General features: G+C 42.8%; 1 protein-coding gene across 3 annotated transcripts in view; it reads right to left on the reverse strand.

Moving 5' to 3' along the window:
- The window catches only part of AKT3 (AKT serine/threonine kinase 3), a 186,601-nt gene that overhangs the window by 149,474 nt on the left and 22,405 nt on the right, over positions 1-14,722 (reverse strand). For 2 of the 3 annotated variants that reach the window (XM_080390477.1, XM_080390476.1), the window contains exon 2: positions 826-980. In XM_080390477.1, coding sequence (XP_080246603.1) covers positions 826-871 — 46 coding nt within the window. In that variant the 5' untranslated portion in view covers positions 872-980. Of the gene's footprint in view, positions 1-825; positions 981-14,722 lie in introns of those variants that run through there. The other variant, XM_080390478.1, reaches the window with a different exon arrangement.

Raw genomic sequence — 14,722 nt, forward strand, 5'->3', positions numbered from 1 at the left:
GCATAAATCACCCTATAATCCAGATCACCTTGTCTCTGCAAGAGAGACGATGTTCTTTTGGAAATCATCATGTGCACAACCACAACGCAAAGCAGATCAGCATGAAGCATGGAAGATTTCATCCGAAGTTCATTGCATGATACAAATGCCAGATATTTCTAGAGGTTTCCCATTCAGAGCTTAACGTACGGCAACCTTCCAAAATCCGTAAATCGCATGGTGACACATTATAAAGCGACATCTCAAAGATTTTACAGGCACTCAAACGTAACAAAAAATCATACCTTAGACTGGATTATAATTAGGAACATATCCTTTAGTCATATGGCTCCCAGGTCTGCAAAGTAATTAGGTGTATGCTGAGCTTTATGCAAGTATTATGTTGATTTTATGGGGATTACTTGCTTTTGTAATACAAACTGAACCACAGTTATTTCAGCATCTAGGAAGTTTCACGCCCAGTACCACATCCACAACAGCTTCCAGGCAACCCTCTACTGTGCACCTCTATTGCTACCTCCCCCAGCTGGCACAGCAGCCTACTTAGTCCAATACATCGGTGACAGCAGCTGCAACAGCCAGGTTAAGTGGGAACTGCTGAGTCCAGCTTCCTCTTCACTGCCAGTTACCCCCAGAAACGGGGCAGTGCTGAGGATTAAGTATTAACAAGACTGAGGCCTTAATGGCCATTAATTCCATATGGTCAGATTAGCTTGCTGCAGATCAGCAGATAAATCAAGAACACTCACATGCATAACCATGTAATGCCACTGCGCACAGCATACGATACATCAGAAGAACTTCCCATTAAAAGGTAGAACTTACCCCTCTTCTGAACCCAGCCTTCCTTCACAATGGTAACATCGCTCATGATGGCTCCACTCTGAACCCCCAACTCAAAAGAGTCTTTCTTTGAGTTATCAGCTTGTCTGTTTGGCTTCTCTTCTGCAGCTCTTCCCAATTTCTACTGATGAGTCAGCCTGGAAGGAAATATTACAGAAAGAATTTAAGTCTTTTCTGTTTTTTTCACTTGACAGCCAACAAAAAAGTCTCTGTTGATGTCTTCAACTGACTGAGCTCATATTAAAAATCTGCCTTTTTTTTTAATTAACCATATAACAGAATCACGTTTCTAGTCTTAGAGCACATTTTCCATGAACACTCTGATACTTAAGAGAAGCAGAATGTGTTACATATTAAGTTGTACGGCACTGTTACAAAATGCAGACAATAGAATTCTCTTGGACTAACACAGAGGATGCTGTTAAATGAAAGGGTGCCCGTACTGCTTCACAGACCCAGCCCTGAACCCACGGCAGCTTTAACCATTCCCACATTTGTCAGGACCCATGCAACAGACAAGTAGCTCCTCTACAATGGCAGAAACCCAGCTTCTTAGGAGTACAAATTAACCAAAAAAAGCCAACGTTTAGTTTACGAAAAGAAGGAGCACACATTCTCCCGAGGCTTTAAGCCAGGCAGTCACAACGGTGCTCTTTTCCCTACAAAACTCAGCTTGTAGGGGACAGAAGGGAAGTTAGCGCTGGAACAGGACATGCCACTCTCAGAAGCCACAGCCCTCTCTTCTGACCACCTCACCCCCAGAGCACCCAACAGCTGTGAAGAAGAGATAAACAGCACAATTGAGTAGGAAGAGAAGCCAGAGGGCAGGAGAGGTTTCCTTTTGCAGCAGGACTGCCTTTCCCCTCCATCCTTCAGAATAAAGAGAAGCATTCAAATAATCTCATCTGGAAAAGGGTGGGAAGCCAAGAAAAGGCATGTCTCTGATGGTGGAGGAACAGCCTTCAACGGCTGCACACACAGGCGCACACGTGTACACAGTGCCAGCACGGAACAGGAACCCACACGCACATTTAGTACTAGCAAATGCAGCACACACATCTCCATTTAGCAGACTGACCAGCAAACGTAAACATGTGAAACAAACACGACTGCGCTAGAAGCAATCTGCTTAATTAACGAAGGGAGAAAGGACTGGGAAAGAAACCGGTTTAATTCAATCAAGTACAGGCTAAAAAACGAACAATTCTACACATACAGGTTATTTCTTATTTACCATTCGAAAAACGTGTATTTGCACCACACAGCAGCTAGATGGAAGGCTACTTCTGTACGGATGCTGTGCCGTGCAAACAAAACTCGGTTCCAGTAACTTTTTTCCAGCGGTATGCAACAAAAAACGCAGTACAACCTGATGTTACAGCCAACACCGAAGTGTGTCCATTTTTCAGTTTTACTTTCAGCAAACTATTTATTTTTTTTTTCAAAACCTTGCAGTATTTCGGCTGCGTAAAAGTAAAAGCCACGATGCTAAACTCATTAATACTGCAAAGTTGAAGTAAAATTCAATATGGTGCCTCTGAGACACCTCCATGGTGCTGGCAGACAGGACAGTAAGACCAACGTAGGCGATGCATCTTGCATTGGCATCATACCCTGTAGCATCTAAAAGGACACCAGACACCTGTGTTTACACAACTGCACCCTGCCTTAAGACTGAAATATTATTTAAGCTTTCCTAAGAGTTAAAAAAAAATATGTTATGTACAAGGTTTTGGAAGAACATGAGACCACTTCGTTGTTCTTAATTGATCTGGCTAGCTTTAGCTCTTTAGACTTTGCATTACGTAAGTCACATAAGGCAGAAACACCCAGAACACACATTTCCACATCCTTCACCTTACTGGCGTGAAGAGTTATTTTCTGGGTCATACATTATCAGAACTTTTGTTTGCATGCTTCAAACCAGAGGTAAGGAAATCTATCGTGGAAGGAGATCCTGACAGATCGAGGCACGCACCTGACAGCAGGCTGCGGTTTTGCCGTTCTGGATCACTGCAGCACCGTATCAGCTCTTCATTACAAACACGCAAATCACTACAAAGCCAGAGGTGAGTGTCAAACAACCGTGACCTAGAAGTAGCTGTTCTCTGAAGGAAGCGTATTCAAATATCTAAGTTCGACTTTCCTACAAGACTTCCATTGCATTCTTTAAGAAGTGATCACAGGTGACTTTTTTTCCAACTGTAAAGACAAACCACCAATGTAACACATAATAGTACTTAGCTTGGGCTGGTACATGCTGCAATAGGGTTTACACTTCTGGCAAATTTAATGTACTTTCCCATTTTGGTGTGTGCTTATGAGAAGTGCAACAATTTATTGTTGTTGGCCGAGACTAAGCTATAAGAAAGGAACTTCTGTACTAAGCAGCAATAATCTTGTCTGCCTGCATATTGATCATGAAGTCTGTGATTTCAGTAGACACCCAGTTTTGATGAATGGATTTATGCTTAAAGCTCCCTATTTACCCACTGATTACAATTAAGTTAGTACTATTCAACCAAAATCTGATCTACGATGAATTTTCATGTCAGCCAGTGTCCCAACAATCTCAAGTGTATGTCTGTAGGACTGCATCCCACCCACTGTGTGTACTACTTTACTGAATTGTCAATAAAACCCCCAAAACACAAAAATCAGATAAAAATGGTGACAAAATTAACTGAATTATCACAGAATAACAGAACGGTCAAGGTTGGAAGGGATCTCTGGAGATCATAACCTAGTCCAAACCCCTGCTAAAGCAGGTTCACCTAAAGCAAGTTGCACAGAGCCACATCCAGGTGGGTTCTGAATGTCTCCAGAGAAGGAGACTGCACAGCCTCCCTGGGCAGCCTGTGCCAGCGCTCTGGCACCCTCAGGATGAAGTTTTCCCTCATATTCAGATGGAAAATCTTGTGTTGCAGTTTGTGCCCATTGCCCCCGGTCCTGTTGCTGGGCACCACTGAAAAGAGCCTGGGCCCAGCCTCATGGCACTCACCCTTGAGAGACTGTAGACGTTAGTAGGATCCCCTCCAAGTCTTCTCCTCTCCAGGCTGAACAGGCCCAGCTCCCTCAGCCTCTCCTCATGAGGCAGATGCTCCAGCCCCCTCATCACCTCCGTAGCCCTCCGCCGGACCCTGCCCAGCAGTTCCCAGTCTCCCTTGACCTGGGGAGCCCAGCCCTGGACACGGCGCCCCAGGTGCGGCCTCCCCAGGGCAGAGCCGAGGGGCAGGATCACCTCCCTGCACCTGCTGGCCACGCTCCCCCTCACGCACCCCGGGGTCCCGCTGGCCCCTCGGCCACCAGGGCTCACTGCTGGCTCACGGGCGACTTGCTGCCCACCAGAACCCCCAGGTCCCCTCCGCAGAGCTGCCCCCCAGCAGGGCAGCCCCAGCCCGTACCGGTGCGTGGGGCTGCTCCTCCCCAGGGGCAGGACCCTGCTCTTGCCTGTGCTGAACCCCACGAGGTTCCTCTCCGCCAGCTCTCCAGCCTGCCCAGGCCTTGCTGAAGGGCAGCGCAGCCTGAGGGTGTATCGGCCGCTCCCCCCGGCTTCGTGTCACCTGCCCACGTGCTGAGGGCATGCTCTGTCCCCGCGTCCCGGTCACTGATGGGCAAGTTGAACAGGACCGGACCCAGCACTGACCCCTGGGGAACACTGTGGGCCACAGGCCTCCAGCTGGACTCTGCGCCGCTGGTCACAACCCTCTGGGCTCTGCCCTTCAGCCCGGTCTCAGTCCACCTCGCTGTCCCCTCATCCAGCCCGCGCTGCCTGAGCTTACCTACGAGGATGTTATGGGAGACAGTGTCAAGAGCCTTGCTGAGGTCAAGGTAGGCACCATCCACTGCTCTCCCCTCATCTGCCCAACCAGTCCTGCCATCATAGAAGGCTTTTAGGTTGGTCAGGCATGGTTTCCTCTTGGTGAATCCACGTTAACTCTTCCTGATGACCTTCTTTTCCTCCACATGCTTAGAGATGACCTCCAGGATGAGCTGTTCCATCACCTTTCCAGGGATGCTGGGGAGGCTGACCAGCCTGTAGTTTCCTGGGTCCTCCTTCTTGCCCCTTTTTGAAGCTTGCATTGACACCGGCTTCCCTCCAGTCCACAGGCACCTGTCTTGTTCTCCATGACCTTTCAAAGATGATGAAGGGTGTCTCAGCAAAAACATCTGCCCATTCCCTCAGCACTAGGGGGTGCATCCCATCGGGGCCTGTGGATTTATGGTGTCAGGTTTGCTGAAGTGACCTCTAACCTGAACCTCCTAGACCAGGGGGAAGTGTTCCTTTCTCCAGACTCCTCTCTTGCCTCCAGGGTCTGGGAAACCAGAGGACTGGCCATGGCAGCAAGGACCAAAGTAAAGGCATTGTTCAGTAACTCCACCTTCCCTGTATCCGTCGTCACAAGGGCACCCACCTCATTCAGCAGCAAGCCCATATTTTCCATAGTCATCCTTTTCCTACTGATGTACTTGAAGAAGCCCTTCTTGTCCTTGCCCTCCCTCACCAGATTTAACTCCAGATGGATCTTAGTCTTCCTTACCGCCCCTTGCATGTTCTGACAACGCTCCTATGTTCTTCCTCAGTGGCCTGTCTCTTTTTCCATGTCCCATAAACTCCCTTCTTCTGTCTGAGTTTTGTCAGAAGCTCCGGCTCATCCATGCAGGCCTCCTGCCCCCTTTGCTTGATTTCTTACTCATGGGGATGCACCGATCTTGAGCTTGGAGGAAGTGATGCTTGAATATTAGCCAGCTCTCTTGGTTGGACTCCCCTGCCTTCTAGAGCCCTAACCCATGGGCCTCCTCCAAGAAGGCCCTTGGAGAGGCCAGAGTTAGCTCTCCTGAAGCCCAGGGTTGCAATCCTACTTATTGCCCTGCTTCCCCCACACAGGATCCTGAACTCCACCATCTCATGGTCACTGCAGATAAGGCTGCCCCCAGCCTTCACATCCCCAAGCAGTCCTTCTTTAAGAGTACAAGGTCCAGTGGCACACCTCGCCTTGTTGGGTCCTCCACCACCTACACCAAAATGCTATCATCGGTTCTCTGCAGGAACATCCTGGCCTGCGTGTGCCTAGCTGTGTTGTCTTTTTAGCAGGTATCAGGATGGTCAAAGTCCCCCATGAAAACCAGGGCCTGTGACTGTGAGGTTACCTCCAATTGCCTTTAGAAGGTCTCATCGACTCCCTCATCCTGATCAGGTGGCCTGTAACAAACACCCACAACCGTGTCCCCCACGTCGACCTGCCCCTCAGTTTTACCCATAAACTCTCGACCCATTCTGCATCCACCCCTAGGGAAAGCCCGATATGTGCCGGTTGCTCCCTCACCTATAGAAAGCAACTCCACCACCTGTCCACGCTGACCTGTCTTTTCTAAAAAGTCCACAGCCATCCACAACAGCATTCCAGCCAGGCGAGCTGTCCCACCATGTCTCTGTAACTTTAATGAGATCACAGCCCTGCGACCACACACAGATCTCCAGTTCTTCCTGCTTATTCCCCGTGCTGCGGGCGCTGGTGGACAGGCATTTCAGAGAGGTAACTGAGCATGCAGGTTTCTCAGGAGGGGTGCAAGAGGATCCACCCTAGCCATGCACACCCCCAAGGTGGCTGGCCTTCTGGTACTCACCTCCAGAATTATCTCCAGTTTAGCTTCACAATATTACCAGGAACAACTTAAGTAGAATTATCAACAGTTGTGTGGTTATATTGATGGCTCCCTTAATGGGTAATTAAAAGTCAAGCTGAAGGAGATAAATCAAAGGATTAAAAGACTAATGAAAATAAAGGTTACACATTCACACTACACTTTCAAGAAGCCACTTGTAAGCATCTGTAGAATTATCCCTTATTAAATTCCTTTGAGGCTTTCTAAAAGCTGTATTCCTTTACTCTGCAAGTCACTCAGCAAAGCTCTAAAAGAGCAGATTTTTGAGAATTACTTTACCATGACCAAAACTGACCTTAGTGAAAAATAGTCCCACAGAAACCTTCTTCTCTGAAGATGTAATAAGGGATTGTCTACAGACATAAAGGAGTTGACTGAAACGCGTGGAACAAGAATTCTCACATGAAAATAGCATTTCATCTACAGTTCAACTATTTTAAGAAAAGTTACAGAAATGTTTACTCTGCACAGCTGGCACAGAACTTAAATATTTGTTAGCAATCAACTCTGCCCTCCTAATGCGCTTCAAGTTTCAGTGGTTGGTATATAGGAATTTTTACAGTTTCCCTTATTCCTATAAGATAAACCCAAAGAAACAGGGACAAAACGTGTAAGAAGTGAAAATATTTTGCCTTCCAGCTGCTTCCTACAGGGAAAGACTTGACTTGTTTTTATATACATTCCAGCAACTGCAGAACAGGTTGGATTGCTTTTTTTCCCCCCAACGTTATCAAACAGAACTTGGAAGATATGCTTCCAACAGTACATTGTGTGTATCCTGCAGACAGTATCAGATAGTCACGTATATGCATAATACATGCAAGAACCAATTGCTTGCACGCTTCATGGTGCGGGTGTAAAAATTTACTCCATCGCAGTCAGTCATGTGAAGAAGACACCTGTATTTTTTCTGGCAAAAAATAGTAAAACTTCTCCTTTCTGCTTTGGAACGCTCTTAAGCCACTTCTATAGCGTTAGAGGAAACGCTTCAGCACACTTCTGAAGAGCTAGTATTACACCTCGAAGTTCCCAGCTGTATAGGTCGCAAAGGCATCTTTATGAACAAAGATTAAGCAGAAGCTATTACCTGCAACAGAGTTCCAGACTCCCCCACCAAGCCTCAGTTTTCCCAAGCCATGGTGAAAAGTAGCCAACACCTTTTCAGTTTTCACCCTGAACTGCTAGAATAACAGCAATACAGAGAAGAACCAGCTCACTTCATGATGCTACCACATAGAAACTGTAAGAGCAACCATTAAAAAAAGCAACAGACCATTCAGTAGGAAGACACCTTTTCCTCAAGCTGTATTTTTACATTAAAGGATGCTCTCAGGCCCATCACAGCAGTGAGGTACCTCCACCGAGCCAGTGGATGGAGAGAAGGAAGGAAATCCCTTCCAAGCAGAAGGACTGAAAACAGCGGTTCAGGTCTACACTTAACAAACAACCAGTAAGTGTAAGTGAATAATCATCAAGATTCATAAGAACAGACAACACTCCCTTGGAATCTGGGCATCCTCCCATTTCCCCCGTGACAAGAGACAGCTGAGTAAAGAAGACAGTGCCCATAAATTCAGTGTAAATTGTATGATTCAGGTCTCTGTTGTAAGAACTTTCATAAACACAGGCTCCTACTTTCAACAATTTTGGAGCTGAGAAAAAACAGATACTCTCACATTTACCAACTCAAGTTACCAGAGAGAATACCAACAGGATCCGTTTCAGCACTTCCAGAGACAATCCCTGTAACTTCTTGTGGCATTATCAACTTCGTGATTCATCCAACCTTACTCTTTTAATGTATGAGGGAACTACCATTTACCCTTTTTCCAAGAAATCATCTGTTTAATAATATGTTTTGGGAGGAAAAAAAAACAACAGCAAGCCAATCTTTCTGATTCCCTTTGTCTGACTCACTGAGATTCTTTGGTCCTCATCGTAAGCAGAGCCAAATCTCATCATCTCTGTATCTCCTTATTTCTCAGAAAGGTAACTGAAGAATTTTGTGCATGCACGCAGAAAACACACACACTACAAAAAAAAAAAAAAAAAAAAAAAAAAAGCAGCTCCCAGTCATCTAGCGGCTTCCATCACACAGACTTTTGTTTTCCAGTGCTCTGGGGGCTTTTTTTTTTCATAACAGATCAAGCTCTTAATAAGTTTTCTCAAATTTGACTTTGAATTCTCCAGGAGAACCAAACAGGCTGTAACTGTCTCCAGCGCCAGCTGCAATCACAGAGCAAGGAATTCAAAAGGTACGGCTCTAAACTAAAAACAGAGTTGCCTTTAGGATTGGAAGCTGTGATCCAAGTTTTATTTATATGAAAAACTCATGCATATCCTCTTCCCCTACCAAAGTCATTATCTAAAAGTCTGGTCAAACAATTAGAGGATATATTGCACATCATCAAAAATTACACAAAAGACAATGTTGAAGAACAGAGGTTCCTACAAAACCTACTAGATAAAATTAGCAAGTATCACTAATGGAAGAATCACATTCAGTTGAGTGCTTTATCTAAAAAGTATAGAGTATTTATACAGGCTTTTACAAACTACCTGTTCTAGAATTCTGGTTATACTTCAAACACAGCAGAATGGATTATGTCCCTTTGTATGGTCTCAGGAGGACTGACTGATTTAAATACTATCACTGCTTAAATTGAGAGAAAGGAACCTGCAGACAGATAGTATTTGTCCAACTTTAATTAGAGTCAATTTTTTTAAAAAAAAAAAGGGGGGCAAAACAAAAAAAAATACAAAACAACACATAAACTGGTTTGACAAGACAAAGAAATCAAAGAAACAGGGTTATTAAAAGACAATAAATCCTGAATTTATAAAATGTTAAATCTTTATCTACACACAATTAAGACACTTAAAGACATCCCCAAATACTTTCCTAGTAGAAATGTTCATACTTCACAAACTTTTAAAACAAAAATAAATAATCCCAAAATATCTCCACGATAGGCATTGTATTTTTTAAACTATATTTCGTACCAAAAGCCTCAATGTCTGTAAGAATATCAGTATCAGAATTTTGTTCCTAACAACTATTTCAGAGCCCTTGACTTGGAATAATGAGGGGGATAACAGGAAAATGGCACTGCCTACACCTTGTGGTAAGGAAAAACAACATACTTCGGAAAAGATGAACAGCTCTTCTTAAAGCATGCTTACGTGTATGCTTTGTGCCTTAATATTTTCAGTGCTCTATTTTCAGTTTCAGTATATCAAAAAGCTGCACGTAACTAATATATGCTCAGATAAGCCTAGCTGGGAGACTACAGGCACGCTGAAATATTAATATACAAGTTGGATGTTTTACTTAGATTCTGCAACTAAGTAAGTTTATCAGGAAAGAAACCATCACTCTGTATTTTTTTTCCTATTATAATGACAAAGCAAGTTATTTTAAGGGACAAAGGTATAATTAAAGTAAGGTGAACAAAGCCACCCTTGCCTTTGTTTACTGAGGTATAAAGGAAGTTTCTAAATGTAACTAAATTGTTTCTTTAGAATCCCATGTGAAACATTAACAACCCATTGTTTTGCGTGGCCTTTATTGACAAAAATGCTTTAAATCCTTTCTGTCCCCATCCCCCTTCCCCCAATCACACAAAAAAATAACCAAAAATCTGGCAGCAGCAGAGTGATAAAATGTATTAAGAGTATAGGTCTGAAATTCAACCAGAGTACATTTAAACTAGAAAAGGTGAAGGGAGGGCTAAAGTTACACATCAAAAAAAGTTACTGAGAAAACAAACTCGGGAGAGTTTTGAGACTTAAAGGAACTCAAACCAAGGACTAGCTGAGTATCACAACTATTATAATTATGGCATTCCACTCAACACTTCAAAATACACGTAATAACTTTAACTTGCTAGGGATTAATGTAGGAATACTAATTCTTGCCTTTTTAAGACAAAGCTCCTTCGCCCTATAAAAAAATATTTTAGTAATGACTCAAACAACCAAGCGAAATTAAACCCAAGTTCCATATTTTTAAAACAAACTAAAATTTACTTTCTATGTCTACACTACTCCGAAAAAGGTAATCTAATTTTCAAACGTGCAAAGAACCTCGAAAATCCTATTCATTCTGAGATGAGAGATTTTAAAAGGTGTCTTCAAGAGACACAAGATCAAGTTTCATTAAGCTTATATATTTAATCATTTGTATGACAGTAACTTTTCTGCAGCACAACATCGTATTGTACGTATAAAACACTGTTGAAGATAATAGAAACCAGAAATATGTGAAGTGCTATGAGTAACAACAAAAGGGAAGTACTGCGATAAAAATGTGTTCTCAAACTATTAATATAAAAGATCGGAAAAGTTCAATGACATGTCTGCCAAGTAGCTCGCTCTTAAATTCTTACAGGAGGGTTTATTTATTTCCTGGATATTGAACAAATTAGATTCTGAATTGCCTCGCAACAATAGGAACGAGCTTTGTGATTCCTTCCTACAAGGCAATCAGATATTGCTGAACCTATGAACTGTCAAAAAATCTGACACTGCAATTATGGGCTAGAACGCAATCAACTTCTAACCCAAAACCTTTGGATCTGCTTGTTCACCTTCAAAAAGCATTCCTCCCACCCACTCGAGATCTGGATTTCCTAAGGACAGAAGGAACTCCCTCTAACCTTAAATGAAGACCGTGCCTTTTTCAAAGGTATACTATTGCTGACACACGTCGAAGGCTAGACGCAGAGCCCATCAGATAAAGGCCTTTGGCAAATGTTATATGAAAAGCCAGATTATGTGAAACTCACACATACAACTTTCAACTCTCTGCCTCGAAGTACATCAACACATTTAGAAAAAGATGTATTAATTTTAATAAATTCTCAAGGGCAGGCTGCACCGATCACCTGTCTCAAGAAGCACACTAAATGCTTAGGGAAAAAAAATTACCTGTGTTGGTAGAAATTTTTTTGCAAGATTTCTGGGACTCAGCTGAGAAACGCTGTATTAACTGTGGTGCTAAATCAGCTGTTTCAGCTAAACCTGAAGTTGGGCACTGTTGGGCACTGTCACTCCACACCTACAGAAGGACAGCGGTGAGGCCTTCATCGATCTGAGCCAAGCTGAAGCAGGCTCTTCATCTTCACTCCTGCTACAGGAGGCACTCAAAAGAACTTCACCACGTGGACAAATGCGGGGAAGTCTGACAAACCATGCTGAGAGGTCATTCCGACATGCCTATGAAATAATGAGGTCCCACTTGCATTCTTGAGGGAATTTAAAAGTTACTACTGTTCTTTAGTCAGGATATTGGGGAGGGGGGGGGGGGGGGAATATCACAGGGCAACAATTTGTTCTTAATGCTATATTTGACCAGGATGACTCACACCTAGACACTCACATCAAAACATGTGGAAAGAGAGGATTGGTCAAGATGGACTGAATGTATATTAGAATACTTAATCAAAACGTAATAAGCGTTGATACAAATAGCACCAAAAATCAAAGAAACATTTGAAGTGACCAAAAATAAGCATCTTCATACATACATGCCAAAAACACATACTCTCCAGGGACAGTAATGATATTGAATACCGGGGGAGATTTTTTTGGAAGTATTAACTTCACCACAGCTTCCTACTACACCTGAACACCACCTTTAAATAATAACAAAAAGAATCTGCTTGAAATGCATGGCATGCCTCAAAGCTACCCAAATGCCCATACCTAATGTTGATCTAGAGCTATGGAACAAGGACAAAATGCCAAATAACCAACTACTACACCCTTGCATGTTCTGCAGTCCTTCCATCAGTATGTATCAGTGATCTGTCTAAATAAGCTTCATTTATAAATTCTTCTCTTCATATGGGTAACCCGGAATGTTGTCCTTACAATTAGTCAAGATGAAAGTACAAAGTAAAACTTTAAAGATTACTTTTTACACTGTGTAAAAACACTGAAAAGTTAGCTTTCACACTCAAGGTTGTTTGGGTTTGAGGGGTTGTTTTTTTCTCTGGCTTTAACAGATTATTTTTTAAAAACACTTTGAATCACCTTTTCCATTTACTCTGTAACTTACCTTTAGAAAATAATCTTTGCTACATCACACTAACTTGTTGCAAAAAAGAGCAACTAGTGCAACACATTTACCAAGGAGACCCTGCGATGGTGGGGAAGCCTCTTTTGAACAACCCAGAGGAAAAGGTGCTGGATGGCAAGGGGGATGCTCACTGAAAACACACCTTTCCTCACAAGCAGTGCAGAACTCCCTGGCTGTGCTACGAAGTATCCCCTGCCCCCTCCACAGCACTCTGATTAGGCATATCCTAACAGAATGAGAATTCGAGATGATACGAATTAAACTTCTAGAACAATTTGGAAGGGCACTGAAGTTGGCCATCTTTTCCTACAGAAGACAGTACTTCAAACAGTAAGCAGGTTGCAAATATAACACGAACACCGAAAATAAAAGCAACATTTTAATTTTGAATGCAAGTCGTGGGTGCGGGCGTTTCACTGTTCCCCTCCTTTTGAAACTGTTACTGCTGTTTGCAAAGGGAGTACTGCATGTTTTGAACAGAATGTTTATTTTATTAGTTGGGGAAAAAAAGAGAACAGAGGGCTTTTGGTATACAGCCAACTAGCATACCTACAAAACATACAGTTGCAGTACAGTGCATTACTTTTAAAGCCATCAATTCATTTATGCATTATCCGTGTCAAAATGGAAGTATGGCACAACAAAATTTTCACCCAGTGTACTTCAACGTCCTTCCACTCTCCAGTGTCAATTAAAATTAGTAGTACACACAAGCCATGAAAGATGCCAAAGAATATTGGGTCACCTGTTGCAAAGCTGAAGCTGGGCTAGCCTGTCACCAAGTCTACCTCCCCTCTGGCACTACCGGCCCAAAATGAACTATAACCAAACATGGTTCTAAGAAACTGTATCTTCTTCATACTAAGAACAGCAAAGATATTTCAACCATGTTGTTTAACACAAACCACTACAGTCATGGTGTCAATCCAGTTGAGTATTTCGAGTTTCCGAGCAAATAATGCTTCTTGGGTATAGCAATGATTATTCAGTAGGTCTGAAATTGGGAAAATGTGCACCCAGACAGTGAAAGAACACTCAATCAATCAGCGCTAGACAAATTCCAAGTAGTCTGAAGGATCTTTCAGTTATTATACAAACTTTAGACACATGCTGCTTCAAACTGTAGTCGGAAGTCATGGACCCTGGTAACATCTTGCAAACAGAAGCTTGGGTTACAAACAATAGCAAAGCTCTAGCAAGTGTTTTTGGGTTAAGCTTGGAAAAAAACCTCACCAAACTATTTCCCTTTTCACAAAGCATTTGTTACAGCATCAGAAACTCAACATTTCCTAGTGCACATTTATGCCATCCAACCCTTAAAACTGCATCTACTTCAACTGGGGTAACATAAAAACTAAAAATTCGCATTGACTTCCCAAAGAGCCACAGCATTTTGCTTAACTACACATCATCTTCCCCCCAAATGCCAAACAAATGAGGTAGTAAGATGCTGAAATACTGCTTTCTATGAATCTATTTAGGAAGCTAAGGAGACTACCGAATTCATTCAAACCTAGTTAGGGTAAGCAGGAATAGACCATAGAATAAACTGTCCAGAACAAGACAGTCTCGTTAATATTACACATATATAAGCACACACCATGCACTTAGGAGCAAAAAAAGGAGTTACTCTAATTATTATGTGTAGCCTTCTAGGAAACAGAGACTTTTTCTTATCTCTGAAGTTTTTCTTTGGTCCTATGTGAACTTGACTTGCTCGTTGCATCCAACCAAAATATATCCACATGGACTATAATTAGCAATCCAATCCAGTTAAAGATATTGGGGTCAACTTAAAGGCTCCTGTAAAAAAAAACAAACAGTCCTACAAACACAATCTTCTTAAGTAGTATGCTTACTTTAAAAGTCAAACTAAGCCTCCTTCCCTAGCTCATGGCTACTCTTCCCATGTTCCAGTGCAGAAGAGCCAGAACTGGCCTACACAGAAGCTGGCAGAAGGAAGAGATCACGCTTAAAGTGCAACTTGTCGGAAGCGTAGGTCTACTTATTTACTTATTTGCATGCTGGTTTTGCTTTGAGAAATAAAGACCTCTGTACGCAAAACAGGGGGGCCACGTTTGCCTACCAGCAAAGTTTTGGCAAAGCTTAAGCAAACATCAGCAGAAGACA

This window comes from Falco punctatus (assembly GCF_963210335.1).
Source record: "Falco punctatus genome assembly, chromosome: 5".
In the NCBI taxonomy this organism is placed as follows: Eukaryota; Metazoa; Chordata; class Aves; order Falconiformes; family Falconidae; genus Falco; species Falco punctatus.